General features: G+C 39.0%; 1 protein-coding gene across 1 annotated transcript in view; it reads left to right on the forward strand.

Moving 5' to 3' along the window:
- Positions 1 to 12,933, forward strand: part of BDP1 (B double prime 1, subunit of RNA polymerase III transcription initiation factor IIIB) — a 112,900-nt gene extending 99,967 nt beyond the window's left edge. Inside the window, exons 37-40 of the mRNA XM_054489897.2 lie at positions 1,979 to 2,018; positions 5,104 to 5,359; positions 7,391 to 7,637; positions 9,878 to 12,933. Coding sequence (XP_054345872.1) covers positions 1,979 to 2,018; positions 5,104 to 5,359; positions 7,391 to 7,637; positions 9,878 to 10,009 — 675 coding nt within the window. The 3' untranslated portion in view covers positions 10,010 to 12,933. The remainder of the gene's footprint in view (positions 1 to 1,978; positions 2,019 to 5,103; positions 5,360 to 7,390; positions 7,638 to 9,877) is intronic.
- Positions 12,934 to 16,928: the final 3,995 nt, after the last annotated feature.

Genomic DNA, 16,928 nt, shown 5'->3' on the forward strand with positions numbered 1-16,928 from the left:
AAAAGCCAAAATCTGAAATGCTTCAATGAGCATTTCCTTTGAGTGTCATGTCAGCACTCAAAAAGTTTAGAATTTTGGAGCATTTTGGATTTTCAGCTTTGGGATGCTCAGCCTGTGCAAAATTGTAGGATACACATACACTGTATTCAGATAGAAGACATTTTTTATTTTCCATAATCAGATTTGTCAGTCTTTTTGTGTATGGCTTCTGGAGATTATGTTATACATTGAAAGTCCTTTGAGACTTAAATTTCCTAGTTAATGTTAATATTACTGATTTGTTGAGAATTTGATTTGGTGTAAGGAATAGGGCCAAGTTAATTTTCCTCGTATGACTTTTACCATTTACTGAATAATTCATCTTATTTCCACTGATAGGAAATTCTGCTTTTATCAGTAAGACAGTAAATCTTCATATTTGTTTGGATATATTCCTAAAACTTCCTTTTCTTTTATGTTGATTCACCTATTTGTTCTGGGGCCAGTATCATCATACTGTTTGAATTTTTGTAGTTTTCTTTATTTTTTATTTATTTTTTTTTTTTTGAGATGGAGTTTCGCTCCTATTGCCCAGGCTGGAGTGCAATAGCATGATCTCAGCTCACTGCAACCTCCACCTCCCAGATTCAAGTGATTCTCCTGCCTCAGCCTCCCGAGTAGCTGGGATTACAGGCAGGCGCCACCACGCCCAGCTAATTTTGTAATTTTAGTAGAGACAGGGTTTCTTCATGTTGGTCAGGCTGGTCTCGAACTCCTGACCTCAGATGATCCGCCTGCCTCAGCCTCCCAAAGTGCTGGCATATTACAGGCGTGGGCCACCGCGCCCGGCCAAATTTTTGTAGCTTTATGATGCACTTTGGTATCTTATAGGGACAGTATCTCTCCCAAACCCATACAATTTTCTTCTTTTTTCAAGTTTCTCCTCATTACTTATATGTTCTCAAATTAATATGAATTTTAGAATTAACTTGTTTAGCTCTTTAAAAAAGAGTTCTATTGGTTTTTGTATTTGAATCATATCAACTTAGATTAATTTAGGGGAAATTGACAGCATAATTATAATATTGAATCTTCCTATTCAAAAACATGGTATGTCTTTCCATTTGTTTAAGTCTTGTTTTGTGTCTTTCTATTTTATGTTAAACTCTTCTTCATATAAATCTTACACATTTCTTATAGGTTACCCCTATGAGTTTTATCTTTTTTGTTGCTATTATCGTTAAGTTCTTTTCTATTTAGAGAGCTTACTGAGTTCCCTCATTGTATGCAGTAATTTTTCAGTTGGTTCTCTTGGGTTTTGTAAGTAAACAGACATACCATCTGCAAATATAATTTTAATTCTTCTACTTTTTATAGTTCTAATTTTTTTGTAATTATAGTGGCTAATATAACTAAAAAATAATATTAAAAAGTGGTCCCAATAGTGCACATCTTTTTTTTTTTTTAATTTCCAATTTTAATCGGAGAACTTCCAGGGTTTATTATGTGGGATGCTAGCTTCTAGATTGCAATAGTTATATTTTATAGTGTTAAGAAAACGTCCGTTCCATTTTATAAGTTTTTTTCAAGAATGAATATCATTGGGTACCTTTCTATAAATACAGATGATTTTTCTCCTCAGGTCTGTTGGTTTGTATTAGATTTCATAGTGTCAGATCATCTTTGCATTCCTGAAACGAGCTCTACTTGATTGTGATGTAGTAGTCTTTTGATGTGCTGCTTGTACTATTTCTTTGATACTTTTGCACTCATATTGAGACTGATTATAAAAGGCAGTTAGCAGCTTTCTCTCTTCCAGTGGGCTCTGGAACACTTTAAAATAGTAGCAATATTTTTGCCATAAATGTTTAGTAGAATTCCTCTAAGAGCTTTTTGGGAGATAACATAGTTTCTTTACTTAAAGAAAAAAAGGAAATAAAATTAATTTCAGTTTTACTAGATAAATTTCTAAATTTTTTTGTAAATTTTCTTAAAACAGGTGCACTCCAAGGAATTAACAAATGTTTTTGAGGAAACAGGTAAGTGAAATACATTTTAACATGATTGCATTTTGCTAAATACTCCTGATTATTTGAGATATACCTTGTTCAAATATGAGATTGAAACTGAGTATTACTTTTCTCTAAGAGTAATACTTGTATTATCAGCACTTCTTTCCTGCAAAGGCCTTGGATTTGGCAGTTTGGTAGGCAAAAGAAGGTCTTTTCATCCTGTCATCAGTTGAAAACTATGTGGCTACAAGGATTTTCTATGTAAGCTCAATAACTACATTTTAGGAGTTAGCTGAGTGTAATGGCTTTTTTTCTCCCCCGCCCCCCCGAGACAGGATCTCACTCTGTCACCTAGGCTGGAGTGCAGTGGCACAATCACAGCTCACTGCAGCCTCCACCTCCCAGGCTCAAGCAATCCTCCCACCTCAGCCTCCTAACTAGCTGGGACTACAGGCATGCGCCACTATGCCAAGCTAATTTTTTTTTTTTTTTTTTTTTTTGAGACGGTGTCTCGCTCTGTCGCCCAAGCTGGAGTGCAGTGGTGCGATCTCAGCTCACTGCAAGTTCTGCCTCCTGGGTTCACACCATTCTCCTGCCTCAGCCTCCCTAGTAGCTGGGACTACAGGCACCTGCCACCACGCCCAGCTGATTTTTTGTATTTTTAGTAGAGACAGGATTTCACCGTATTAGCCAGGATGGTCTCGATCTCCTGACATTGTGATCTGCCGGCCTCAGAATTTTTGTATTTTTTTGTAGAGACAGAGTTTCACCGTGTTGTCCAGCCTGGTCTTGAATGTATTTTTGTAGAGATGGGGTTTCGCCGTGTTGCCCATGCTGGTCTTGAACTCCTGGCTTCAAGCAGTCTGCCCACCCCAGCCTCCAAAAGTGCTGGGATTATAAGCATGAGCCACCACCCATGGCCTATAATGGCATTCATAATAGGTTCTTTACCCTGAAAATTAGTTTAGTTCTAGAGATTTTTTCAGGCTTAAGCCACCTATGGAAGCTGAAAAGATCTTAGAGTCTTCTATTTTTATAGGAATCTAAAATTTCTGTGGGACATTAAACCACTTAGGATCTATTTCCCTCATGACTAAAGCCGCCAGTCACATTTATCCTGTGTTTATGCAACTCTTTGTTTTTCATTTCTTTTATGACATTATTTCTCTTTTCTCTCAAAGTTAGGCTTATCATTCACACTTATAGCCATTGCTTTACCATGGCAATGGCACTCAAGAATAAAAATGTTGCTGATGGCATCTTACAGAGTTAGAGTTACAAGATAGAGAAGGGTTTGATAACCTATGATGGTTCTGGTTCTTTAAAAACGCTTATAATGGGCCAGGTGCAGTGGCTCATGCCTGTAATCCCAGCACTTTGGGAGGCTGAGGTGGGTGGATCACCTGAGGTCAGGTGTTCAAGACCAGCCTGGCCAACATGGCGAAACCCCATCTCTACTAAAAATACAAAAAATTAGCCAGGCGTGGTGGTGGGCGCCTGTAATCCTAGCTATTTGGGAGGTTGAGGCAGGAAATTACTTGAACCTGGGAGACGGAGGTTGCAGCGAGCCGAGATCACGCCATTGCACGCCAGCCTGGGCGACAGAGCAAAACTCTGTCTCAAAAAACAAAAAATACTTGACTGGGCGTGGTGGCTCACACCTGTAATCCCAGCACTTTGGGAGGCCAAGGCAGGTGGATCACCTGAGGTCAGGAGTTCGAGACCAGCCTGGCCGACATGGCGAAGCCTCATCTCTACTGAAAATACAAAAATTAGCTGGTGGCAGGCACCTGTAATCTCAGCTACTTGGCAGGCTGAGGCAGGAGAATCACTTGAACCTGGGAGGCAGAGGTTGCGGTGAGCCGAGATTGCGCCATTGCACTCCAGCCTGGGCAAGAAGAGCGAAACTCTGTCTCAAAAACAAAACAAAACAAAAAAACAACAAAAACCCACACATATAATGGGCTGAGTGCAGTGGCTCACACCTGTAATCCCAGCACTTTGGGTGGCCAAGATGGGTGGGTCACTTGAGGTCAGGAGTTTGGGAGCAGCCTGGACAACATGGTGAAACACTGTCTTTACTAAAAATACAAAAATTAGTTAGGCGTGGTGGTGCATGCCTGTAATCCCAGCTACTCGGGAGGCTAAGGTGAGTGAATTGCTTGAACCCGGGAGGCAGAGGTTGCAGTGAGCCGAGATCGTGTCTCTGCACTCCTGCCTGGATGACAGAGCGAGACTCTGTCTCAAAAAAACAAAAACAAAAAAACTCTTATAATGTTAATACAGTCTTAGACTTAATTGTCCCAACTTTGACTGTGAAACTGTAATATGGTTACAGTTTACAGCCTCTAGAGATGTTCTAAGATTGCTCCCATCCATCTGCTCTCCAATAAAAGCATTAAGCAAACCACAATACGGTGAAGTGTTAGTGAATTTGTTCTATGCTATCTTTAATTAGGTTGTTTCTTTTAGCAGGTATTCTTACCAACTTCATTCTCCCTTCACAGAGCTAAAACACTCTCTCTGAGAACAAGGCCTTAGCTATACTAAGGGAAAACAGGTTTTTTATTGAGCGAGAAAGCTTTAGTTATTTTGTCCTAATCTTTGGCTACTTAGGCTTTTGTCTACTATTTAGTTAAGGAAAGAGAATTCTTTAGCTAAACTTGAGTATTTGAGAGTCTGTAGGTTTTACTTTTCAGGAGACCCGCAGGTACCTGAGTTACCACCTATATTTTGGATTGGTTTGGTTTCTAAATTTTAACAAACCTTAGATTTTTTAGAAAGTAATCACTCTACCATTTTGATTGCACAAGAAATATTTCTGGGAAAAGATTTTCTAGGCCAAAGTATATTGATATAACTATTTTGTTTCTGAATGCAGAAGCTGTTAACAATTATAATTTTAACCAATTATAATATTCTTAATAATCTTATAATTTTAACCAATTATAATATTCTTAATAATCCAAGTAACTCCACTAATGATAATTTAGCTTACTCTTATTAGGGTAGGTTTATTATAGAATACCATGGGTTTCTTTTCAAATGCTGGGATTACATGGAGTGTATTAACTTCAGTATCCTTGCTTTCCATTTGCTCTTTTTTTTGAAGGGGAGTCTCACAAGGGACAAGATATTTTTCTTACCTCAGGAAGCACACTGACAACTCCAGAACCTCAAAGACAGCAAGTTGAACCAGCTTTTCAGAGTAGAGGATCTAGATCCCCTGATGCATGCATAGACAAGAATGTGCCTCAGTTACCTCAGGATGAAATGATTGTGTCTGATAAGGAAGAAAGAACTGATGCTGCTCCTAAGTCTCAGCAAATGGATAGCAGAACATCGTCTTCTAAAGCGTCACTATCCAGGTATCATGAAAAAATCTTTAATAAGTGTTTTGCTCTCTGTCTTAATAAATATAACCTATACAGAACAGATTAGATCCAGTACTAAGGATGGTGTTTAATAAACATATTCCTCCATCAGTAATGTAAAGGAAAAAGTTTCAGCCAAGGAAATATAGTGATATTGCAGATACACATTCTGTACAATAAGAGCTTAAATTTAAGTGCTAAAACTTTTAGATAGAAAATCTTTAGAATATTTTGTACACTTTTTTTTTAGATTATCCATGGTTATTTTGATCATTACATATTCTACCATGTTCAGTAGCTACTAATGCACATATGTGTGGTTGCTGACATCAGAAGTTGTTTTACTGAAGTCCCAAATAATGTGTCATTTTTCTCCCTTGTGACAAACCAAAGAGGTAAACCATGGCTTTCTCCCCATAAGAATAAGTGTTGGAATTTAAGCAAAAGCCAACTTCTCTCACATTTTCCTCATATTCTAGAAGCAATGGTTATCAATAATTATTGGCTTGTCAGCAGCATCCAGAAGATTAATGTTGTGTTGCTGAACTGAAAGAGGTGGGGGAACATGCACTAGTCTCTACTAAGGGGAAGGGGTCGGGGAAAGGACACATGTAGCTTAAAAGACATATTTAATAGATCTGTTGTTTTTGTTATCTAAATTATAGAAAGTAAAGCTCAGTGGTATCTCCTCTGGCCTTAGATATGTGCTGAAAATAGAATGAGGCCCAGGTACAGTGGCACATGCCTATAATCCCAGCTACTCAGGAGGCTGAGGCCGGAGTTTGAGATTGCAGTGAGCTATGATTGTGCCTGTGAATAGCCACTGCACTCCAGCCTGGGCAACATAGCCAGACCCGTCTCTGAAAAAAGAAAAAAAAGGCTGGGCGTGATGGCTCATGCCTCTAATCCCAGCACTTTGGGAGGCTGAGGTGGGTGGATCACCTGAGGTTGGGAGTTCCAGACCAGCCTAACCAACATGGAGAAGCCCCATCTCTACTAAAAATATAAAATTAGCTGGACATGGTGGCACATGCCTGTAATCCCAGAGACTCAGGAGGCTGAGGCAGGAGAATTGCTTGAACCCAGGAGATGGGGGGTGCGGTGAGCCGAGATTGCGCCATTGCACTCCAGCCTGGGCAACAAGAGCGTAACTGTCTCAAAAAATAAATTAAAATAAAATAAAAACATCATGAGAGTTTGGATTGAAACAGGTTGAGAAGCAGTGTTCTAGAACAGAAGTCAGCATTTTTTGTAAAATGGCATTTGTATATATTTTAGGCTTTGTAAGCCATATGGTCTCTGTTAACAGCTATTCAACTCTGCAATTATAGCACAAAAGCAACCATAGGCCATATGTAAACAGATGAACATAGCTGTGTTCCAGTAAAACATACTCACAGAATTGGGTGGGGGGCTGCATGTGGCCTGTAGAGCATACTGTGCTGACCACTGTTCCACAGCTTTGCTACTCAGAGCGTAGTCCTGACAACAGCAGTATGGACATCATTTGAGAACTTGATAAAAAGCAGAACTCAGGCCATGCCCGCTACCAACTGTGCCAATCTTCATTTTAATAAGATCCCCAAGTGATTTGAATGCTAGAGATGTTCTAGAGACCGGGGTCCTGCTAATTTTGTCCAGGCTGTTCTTGAGCTCCTGGCCTTAAGCGTTCGGTCTTCCCACCTTAGCCTCCCAAAGCAGAAGCAGGTATTAAGGATGTGTCTTGGCTGGGTGCGGTGGCTCACGCCTGTAATCCCAGCACTTTGGGAGGCTGAGGTGGGCAGATCACGACGTCAGGAGTTCGAGACCAGCCTGACCAACATGGTGAAACCCCGTCTCTACTACAGCTACTTGGGAGGCTGAGGCAGGAGAATCTCTTGAACCCGGGAGGTGGAGGTTGCAGTGAGCCGAGATTGCACCACTGCACTCCAGCCTGGGTGAGAGTGAGACTGTGTCTCAAAAAAAAAAAAAAAAAGAATGTGTCTTCCTGGGTATTCTTGAATATCGTTACATTTGTATTTCTAGACCTGGTAGAAGACCCCTGGGATTTTTATCTTTAATATGTTCAAAGAATAGTTTGGAGTCTGATGAACCTATGCAAGTCCATAGTAAGAAACGCCTAAAACCTCTTGTACCTGCATTAAGAAAGAAATTGAAAAGATCTAATCCATTCAATGAAAGCCAGGACAAAAATCGAGAGTCCTCTGATCTGCTTCCGTCTTCAAGTGTTATTACTACTCAATCTGAGAATATTAGCAGCTCAGCAACTCAGGTATGTGATAACTACTGTATTTTATAGTTTGTATGAGATGGGTTGGATATGAGATTCAACTAGGGAAAACATAGTAATTTGTTATTTTTAGTTTGATGTCAGAAATTATTTTAGAGCACCTCCCATCCTTCTCCTCTCCATTGTGTTCCTCCATAATGGAAGAAGAAAAGGTGTTGAGTCAGGAAGTTAGGTTAGTACAGAGCCATTGAACTAACCATAAATGGACACTTAATAGCCATTCCTTTAATCTAGAGACCCTTCTGACTTGTGGAAGCAAAAGGAAGCAGTGCTGACACCCACAAGAATTTAAGGAACTGTAAAACTAGAATTTGTTCACATGTTTCATTTCTATGTCTCCTGAAGCTGTCCAATGGCAAGTATTGGGATGGAAAACTCTGTAAACCTGTATCAAAGCCTTTGTAAAAATATTGGGGTAACTTAAGATCTTGACAAAGAAAAGGCTGGTGAGCATCTGTTGAATAGCATGAGCCTTTGGAAGGGGTACTTTTTTAAAGAACGTCTTTAAACTTTTTAAAAACATTTTGTATTATTTGTTAGAATTATTTTCTGAGATCAAGATTTTATCAGTCTAGCTTATCATTGCCAAAGTCGTGGGTTTTGTTTTTCTTGTGTGTTTGTTTTGAGACAGAGTCTCACTCTGTCACCCAGGCTGTAGTGCAGTGGCGTGATCTTGGCTCACTGCAACCTCCATCCCCTGGGTTCAAGTGATTCTCCTGTCTCAGCCCCTCGATAAGCTGAGCTTACAGATGCATGCCACAACACCCAGCTAATTTTTGTATCTTTAGGAGAGGTGGAATTTCGCCATGTGGGCCATGCTGATCTCAAATGCCTGGCCTCAAGCCTCGGCCTCCCAAAGTGTTGGAATTACAGGCATGAGCCACTGTGCCTGGCCTGTAGTAGTTCTTATTATATTCAGGTAAAAAGGCCCTTTGTGATAAAGATTACAATTTTTTTTTCTCTGTATGTCATTTGTCTTTTGATTTTGTTTATGGTGGTTTTTGCCAAGCAGACATTTTTTATATCTGTTTAATTTGTCCATCTTTTATAGCTTTCTGCTTTCAGATAGTTTAAAAAGGTACTCTTCCCAGCTGGGTGTGGTGGCTCACGCCTGTAATCCCAGCACTTCGGGAGGCCAAGGCGGGCAGATCACCTGAGGTGAGGAGTTTTGAGACCAGCCTGACCAACATGGCAAAACCCCATCTCTACCAAAATACAAAATTTAATCAGGCATGGTGGCGTGCGCCTGTAGTCCCAGCTACTTGGGAGGCTGAGATAAGAGAATTGCTTGAACCCAGGAGGTGGAGGTTGCAGTGGGCTGAGATCATGCCATTGCATTCCAGCCTGGCTTTGTCTTAAAATAAATAAATAAATAAATAAAAAGATACCCTTCCCCACCTACCTCCGTCCAGAATTATAAAAGTTTTTCCATGGCATTTTTATAGTAGAATTTTTTTAAAAAATACTTTTACATTTAAATCTGTTGATCCATCTAGAATTTGTTTTGGTAAGGTATAGGTCTGACTTTTTCCCCCTTGAGATGGTTATATAGTTGTCCAACATCATTTATTTAATAATACAATAACTGTTTTTGATAATAACACTTTTATCAGATGCTAAATTTCTGTATATATTGGGATTATTTCTAGTCTTCTGTTTCATTGATATATCTGTCATTCGTGTGCCAATACCATGCTGTCTTAATTTGTTTATAGATTTGTAAGTATGCTAATTTCTGATAAGGTATCTTTGATATGTTTTCTTTAGGTGCTGTTTTGTCATGGGTCTGTCTATTCTTATGCAAATAATTAAAGTATTTTTACTTTAATTATTTAGTGACAGATTTAACCATATTATATTTTTCTTTATTAAAATTTTTTATGGAAATTAGGATGAAGTAATGGATTATGGGTACACTGTAATTTACCTAATTATATCTAGTGTGGTGTATTTAGTTGCTTCCAATTTTATTATTATAACTAATGCTACAAAGGTTATCTTAGTCATAAAACTCCTACTATGTTTAGGATTATTTACTTAATGTAACAGCATAGAAGTGAAATTTTTGGGTCAGTGATTGTGAATATATTTAAAGCTCAATATTTATTGCTACATTGCTTTTCAAACAGATCGTATCGATTTAGACTGCTATATATACACACACATATATAAAAATGTTGTATTACAGTTTTATTTTTACTTTATTTTTATTACCTTTTTAGGTTTCTTGTGATCAGCCCTTACTGAAAGAAGGATATAAAAGTGCCCAAAAGCGGGCCCCTCAAGGGGAGCCAACCACAGTCTCTGAATATTTCTTCAATGATATCTTCATTGAAGTGGATGAAACAGAATAAAACAATCTTTTCTCTTTTTCTTTTTTAAATTAGGTCTAGGATTTCCAGAGTCAATTACATCAACAAAACAGTATTTAGAGCAAAATATCATTGTCTCATTTTTCTTTAGGTTGATTTTGAATATTTAATGAGCTTGATTTGAAGCTTTTATAATCAGTGGAAAACATTTCTGAGGTTCCTTTCATTCTGATTGATTCAGCATTTTGCAAATAGCAAGCAATTAAGACTGCTTTCTCAGAAATAACAACTCTTGTTTACATTTTGACTCTTCCTGTGCTAAGCACACATGGACATTTGGGAATGTTGTGGATATATGTCTCTGTATGAATTGCAGTGCAGACAGATTTGGGGGTTAATTGTATCATATTTAACATTTAGCAACTTCTTTTGTGAAGATTTTTTATTTTTAGGGGGAGATGATGAAGGATGAAGGCTTTTTCAGTTGCTTCTAAGTACAGTCTTGTAGCGCATAATGATGTTTAAGTCAATGATGGACCACATATATTACAGTGATCCCATGTAATTAAAATGGAGATAAAAAATTCCTATCAACTAGTGACGTTATAGCCATCATAACACAGTGCATTGCTTTTTTATGTTTAGATATGTTTAGATACACAAATACTTACTATTGTGTTACAACTGCCTACAGTATTCAGCATAGTAACACATTGTAGAGGTTTGTAGCCGAGGAGCAATAGGCTATACCACATAGCCTCAGTCTGTACGGTATGTAGCAGTCTGTACCATCTCAGTGTTTGTAAGTGCACTCTGCGTTGTTCCGCACAAGATCACCTAACAAGGCAATTCTAAGAACATATAGTTAAGGGACACGTAACTATATGTGAAAACAAATTGTCAAACTTCACTTTAGTATGGCAAATGTTAAAGAACTTTTCTATTATCAGCTGTTTGTCTGACTGAAAAATACATATTTTTCTAATTCATGGTGATGTAACATTAGTCCTAATTGAAAAACTAGTATTTAAACATAATTATTTATAAAGATGACACATCAAAGAGCTTATTTATTTTTAAATTTTTTATTTAAAAGGATATTCAGTTTTAGCTATTTTTACCCCTCAGATTGTAGATAAAGAAGGCATTAACAAATTTATGTTTGTCTCCTTTTTCTCTTTAATTTTAAAGATATTTAAAATGATATAACTAAAAATGTTTGGCTGGTGTATATGTTTTGAATACCTTTTTTCCCTCAGTTTAGTATATTGACTTTGTACTGTGAATTTTTCTGTTTTTCTTGTATAATCTCAGGATTTTCATGAGGATGGGGAACTCAATTTATGAGACAAAATTTCCATACAAAGCTCAATCTCCTTTATACACCCACAGACATAATATTAGTTTTTAAAAAGCCAATTTCTTCGTAGTTTTTTCCCATTAAATTCTCAAGGAACACTTAGATCTTTAAGCGCGGAACATAATCATGATGTTAAAAACAGAGAAAATAAGGCTTTATAAAGTTAATGATTATCATCAATATGAATTTAAGGTTTGTTTTAATATCAAGATTTGATTATTTATACGTGTAATTCTATTATCTACCCAAGCAGATCTGTAGTGGTTCCAATTAGACTTCTCAAACAGCAAATTTATCCTGATTTTATTTGAAAAGCCTCTTGGATTGATAGTATAGTAGCTCAGGAGTTGGAAACTTTCTGCAAACTGTTTTGGGTTTGCAGGCCAGATGGGCTCTGTGGCAGCTACTCAGCTCTGCAATTTCAGTGTGAAAGAAGCCATAGACAGTACTTGAATGAAGGACTGTGGCTGGATTGGCCTTTTAGTTTGACCCCCTACATTAGGCCCCAAATGTTCTTACCCTGAGGTGCTGATATCTGTATGGATGAGTTATTTGTCACTGAAGTTATGAGTTGTGCCTAAAAGTTAAAACTGTTGATTGTATTATGTAATGATCAGTATTTCAATTGGGAAGATATTTTAGAGTCTAGATATTTATGTTTGTATATTGAGAAAATGGTGGCCAGTTTTTAAGTTCCTTAATAGAAGGGAATTATGTCTCAGCAGGTATAACAGTAATGCTAATTTATTGAAACTACTGCTGTTAGAGCACTTCTTATTCATTGTCTTTTAGTGAAATTTATGGCGTAACATTTTGTCAGAGATGAGGCTGTGTAATTCGGAGCGGAAATTGTCTATAAGTAGGCATTTATTTCATGATTGATATGTCACAGAAATCATGGCAGTAAATCACATTGCTATTTTAATACCCTGTTTTTGTAAGTTTTTAAAACTCATTCTGAAAAGATTTCATTCTCTTAGTGTTAGCTTGGGAGTTAGATTGCCATGATTAAACTATTATTTATCCTTGTGTAATATTAATTTTTAACTTTAACATCTGTTTCTTTTTAATCTATAATAAGCTAGTTTATGGAAAATGGAATTTCTTACCTATATAAAGAATACAGAGACTCATTGTATTAGAGAATCAAGTCAGCCAGCTAAATTATCCTACTGTTAAATCCTTAAACCTAATTATGGAAAAGAGAAAGTTAATCAATGTATTTACCTTACATGGTGGAAAGAACTATGTTAGGTCTGATTCATGTAAAGAAGATGTTGCAAAGAATTTATTTCACAAATCTTAAAGGAGATATGAGTAAAAGTTTTTATCTTTTCTTGACTTTTTCTCCTGAACACTTATGTCTTAGCAAGTGGTCAACATGAGGATTTGAATGCCTAATTGTTGGTAAATGGTTGAGGCATGACAAAAATATTAATATCCACTGTTTACCATCATGTTATTTGAAACAAAAGTGACCATGTATACTATCTTGAAGAAGTCTTTGACAGAAAAAGCAATATCATGTCATTTATAAATTTTCTTGTTCTAAAGAAAGCAGTTATATATATATAAATTATGTAAATAAAAGTTATTTTATACCATTTCTGTTGTGTCCTTTTAAGATGACTAAATAAAGAATTGGCTGGGTATTGTGGCTTACACCTGTAATCTCAGCACTTTGGGAGGCCGAGGTGGGAGGATTGCTTGAGCCCAGGAGTTCAAGACCAACCTGGGCAACATAATGAGACCTCATCTCTACAAAAAAATTAAAAATCAGCCAACTGTGGTGGGGTGTGCTTTTGGTCCCAGCTACTCAGGAGGCTGGGATGAGAGGATCGCTTGAGCCCAGGAGGAGGTTGAGGCTGTAGTGAGCTGTGATCGCCCCACCACACTCCAGCCTGGATGACAGAAGAAGACCCTGTCTTTGTGGGGAGGAGAAAAATTTTTGACAGGTGTGCATGTCCTTATTTCAAAGCTGAAGAGTCTGCAGTGTGATCGTCCTAATAGTATTTGGAAGAGACTCCACACAGCATCTCTGTTTGCTACAGCGTCGCATCCTGAATCTGCTGGAGAGCCCTGTCTTACATTGGGTTTCACTAACAATCGTCAGTCTTACGGGCTACCCAGTAAGTAGGTTGGGGTAGTATTCCCAAATATATTTTATCTCAAACTCAAAGGGCCACTTCAAACATTGTTGTTTCTGTCTTCGTGGTGGCCAGTGCAAGGTGCAGAATCTTGTCTCCCTCTCCCTACTGCCTTTGTTTAAGAGATGGGGTTTTGCTTTGTTGCCCAGGCTGGAGTGTGGTGGTGTGATCATAGCTCACTGCAACCTCGAACTTCTGGGTGTGAGCAATCCTCCCAGGCAGGTGAGCCTTCAGGCCTGGGTAGCTTGTTTCTTCCCTTTAAAAATAGATCCCATGTCCTCAGACCACTAGACCCTTAGGAGATTCGCCTATGTGGCAGGCTCCTGAACTTTAACAGGATTTACCTCCCAACCTCTTAGATACGTATGTCTTCCTAAGGCATCTAGCTGCTTGCTAATTCCTGCTTTCCAGCTCCAGTTAGCATAACGTTATCCATGTCACATTTCATTTTTTTGTCAAAAATCAAGAAAATAAAAGTCTCTCCAGACTATATTATGAAAGAAAATGAGGGTATTCATATCACTCTGAAGTAAGACAGTAAAATCAGTTGTCCCTGCCAAATAATAATGCAAGTTCTTTTAATTTTTCTTACTGGAATGGAAAATGTTGCGTTTTTTTCATGGCACTAGCTTTATTCCAGGTATTAGGAGTTGTGTTGATTTGGTCTAATAAAGGTACCAATGGCGAACTGCAGCTGTGATTGACATCATCATTTGTTAAATCTGTGATAACAGTGTAATTCCCCAAGACCAGTGGTTCCCAAACTTGATTGCACATCAGACTCACCTGGGAAGCTTTAAAAAGTTTCTGTGTCCAAGTGATATCCCTTATTGTTAAATCAGTGTCTGGGTGCAGTGGCTCATGCCTGTAATCCCGGCATTTTGGGAGGCTGAGGCGAGACATAGTGAGACCTTATCTCTACAAACAAAACAAAACAAAAACTAGCAGAACATGGTGGTGTGTGCCTGTGGTCCCAGCTACTTGAGAGGCTGAGGCAGGAAGATTGCTTGAGCCCAGGAGTTCAGGGTTGCAGTGAGGTATGATTGTGCCAGCCTGGGTCACAGAGTGAGACCCTGTTGCTAAAAAACATTAAAAAATAATAGGGCTAGGCACAATGGCTCACACCTGTAATCCTAGCACTTTGGGAGGCTGAGACGGGAGGATCGCTTGAGCCCAGGAGTTTAAGACTAGCCTGGGCAACAGGGCAAAACCCCTTGTCTACTAAAAATGCAAAGATTAGCCAGGCGTGCTAGCACGCGCCTGTGGTCCCAGCTACTGGAGAGGCTGAGGTGGGAGGATCACTTGAGCCCAGAGGTGGAGGTTGCAGTAAGCTGAGATTGTGCCACTGTACTACAGCGTGGGTGACAGAGGGAGACCCTGTCTCAAAATAATTAGAAAACACACACACACACACACCCCTCCCCGCAGTGCCTGGGGGTGGGAGTCAGACATCACCATTTAAAAAAAAAATCTGCAGGTGATTCTAAGGTGTAACACCAATACCAACACATAAAACAAAAAAATGTGAAACATTGTTCATTCGGACCCGTCTGACTTGAACAACTGACCAAGCTGGTGAATCAAATGGAATGTAGTAGGAATCAACAGATCCCACTCACTATGTGGGTCAGAGAATGGGGGTGGTTTAAACCTTCTACTTGGCTTTTCCTTAATGCCTTATCTCATGGGTTAAGGAAACTGTGTGATGATTCTGCTATATCCTACTTCTTTGTATTCTGAGACTGAGGAAATAATTACAGGATGGGCTCCTGTGAGAAGTCAGACCAAGAATCCATCTTTCACGCAACCTCCATTAGCCTTCACTCTGAAAACTGGATCACAGAGGCTTTTCAGGTCTCTGGAAATCAGTATAATTTCAGAGTCACTATCTTAATAACCGTGAAATAGCTGAGTATTTCTGTTTCCCCAGTGCAAAGACCCTGATGAATAACCATAGTTCTCTCTGCGGAAGGCTTGGGGGAAGATTTATGGTATACCCATGAAGCCACAATTACAAAATCCTTCCTCAGAGGCTCCCATCTGCCCCCTCAGTGAAGGGACTTTGGGTCTATAACCTGATTTATTTAGTCTGGAAACTGGATATGAGGCTTTCTCCACTATGGAGACTTGAGTTTGGTTCTTGCACAACAGACCTAGAATTGTTTTGTCTATAGGTGTCATGCAACACTTTAGAAGGCTGTCAGTCTAACAGGAACCTTGGGATCAATTAGCCATCATCACAGATCCCCACATGTAAAAATACACCATGTCAATCCTTTGCTATGGCTTATTACAGTAATTGTGCCCAGCTGGTCTAAAACAGTTCGGCATTGCTGCCTGGCTTCTTCCAGTATTCCCAGTGAGGTCAAGGGGCCTAATTCCTTGGCAGTACCTCTCACCATCATCTCCAGCCTGCAAAGGACAACCATCATAGTGGCTGCATCAGCTGTTTAAAGAGGCTGATGCTTCTGTTACCAAGACTTTAAAGAAAAGAGTGTCCTCAGGCCCTCTTGGGAGTTATGGTTAGGGGGTGTCTGAATAAGATGCACATAAATACAGCCAGTCCCCCTTTATCAGCAGGTTCCATATCCTGAGATTGAACCCATCAAGGATCAGAAATATTTGAAAAATAAAACATAAAAATAACAATACAACTATAACAAATAATACAAATAAAAAATAAGTATGACAACTATATAGCATTCATATTGTATTAAGTATTATGAGTAACCTAGAGATGATTTAAAGTATATAGAAGGATAGTGCTATGTTATATGCAAATACTATCCCATTTTATTTTATTACTTTTTGAGACAAAGTCTGGCTCTGTTGCCCAGGCTGGAGGGCAGTGGCACGATCTCAGCTCACTGCAGCTTCGACCTCCTGGGCTCAAGGGATCCTCCTGCCTTAGCCTCCCAAGTGGCTGGGACTATAGGTGCATGCCACCATGCCCGGCTAATACTTAAATTTTTTGTAAAGATGGGTTTTTGCCATATTGCCCAGCTGGTTTTGAACTCCTGAGCTCAAGTGAACCACCCACCTCGGCCTCCCAAAGTTCTGGGGTTACAGGCCTGTGCCACCGCACCTGGCCCCTGGAACCAATTTTTCTCAGATACCCAGGGACAACTGTAAACCCATTCCAACATCCTCATTTTCCTGAGTCTTCAGATGGCTTCCTGTACATGGCTTCCTCTGTATAGTAGTGAGCATCAGAATCACCTTGGAGGGCTTATTAAACATGGATTGCTGGGCCCCAATCCTGAAGTTTATTTATTTTATTTAATTAATTATTTATTTTTGAGATGGAGTTTTGCTCTTGTTGCCCAGGCTGGAGGCAATGGCAAGATCTCAACTCACTCCAACCTACACCTCCTAGCTTCAAGAAATTCTCCTGCCTCAGCCTCTCGAGTAGCTGGGACTACAGGCATGCACCACTATTTCGTATTTTTAGTAG

The sequence above is a fragment of the Pongo pygmaeus genome, chromosome 4, assembly GCF_028885625.2.
Source record: "Pongo pygmaeus isolate AG05252 chromosome 4, NHGRI_mPonPyg2-v2.0_pri, whole genome shotgun sequence".
In the NCBI taxonomy this organism is placed as follows: Eukaryota; Metazoa; Chordata; class Mammalia; order Primates; family Hominidae; genus Pongo; species Pongo pygmaeus.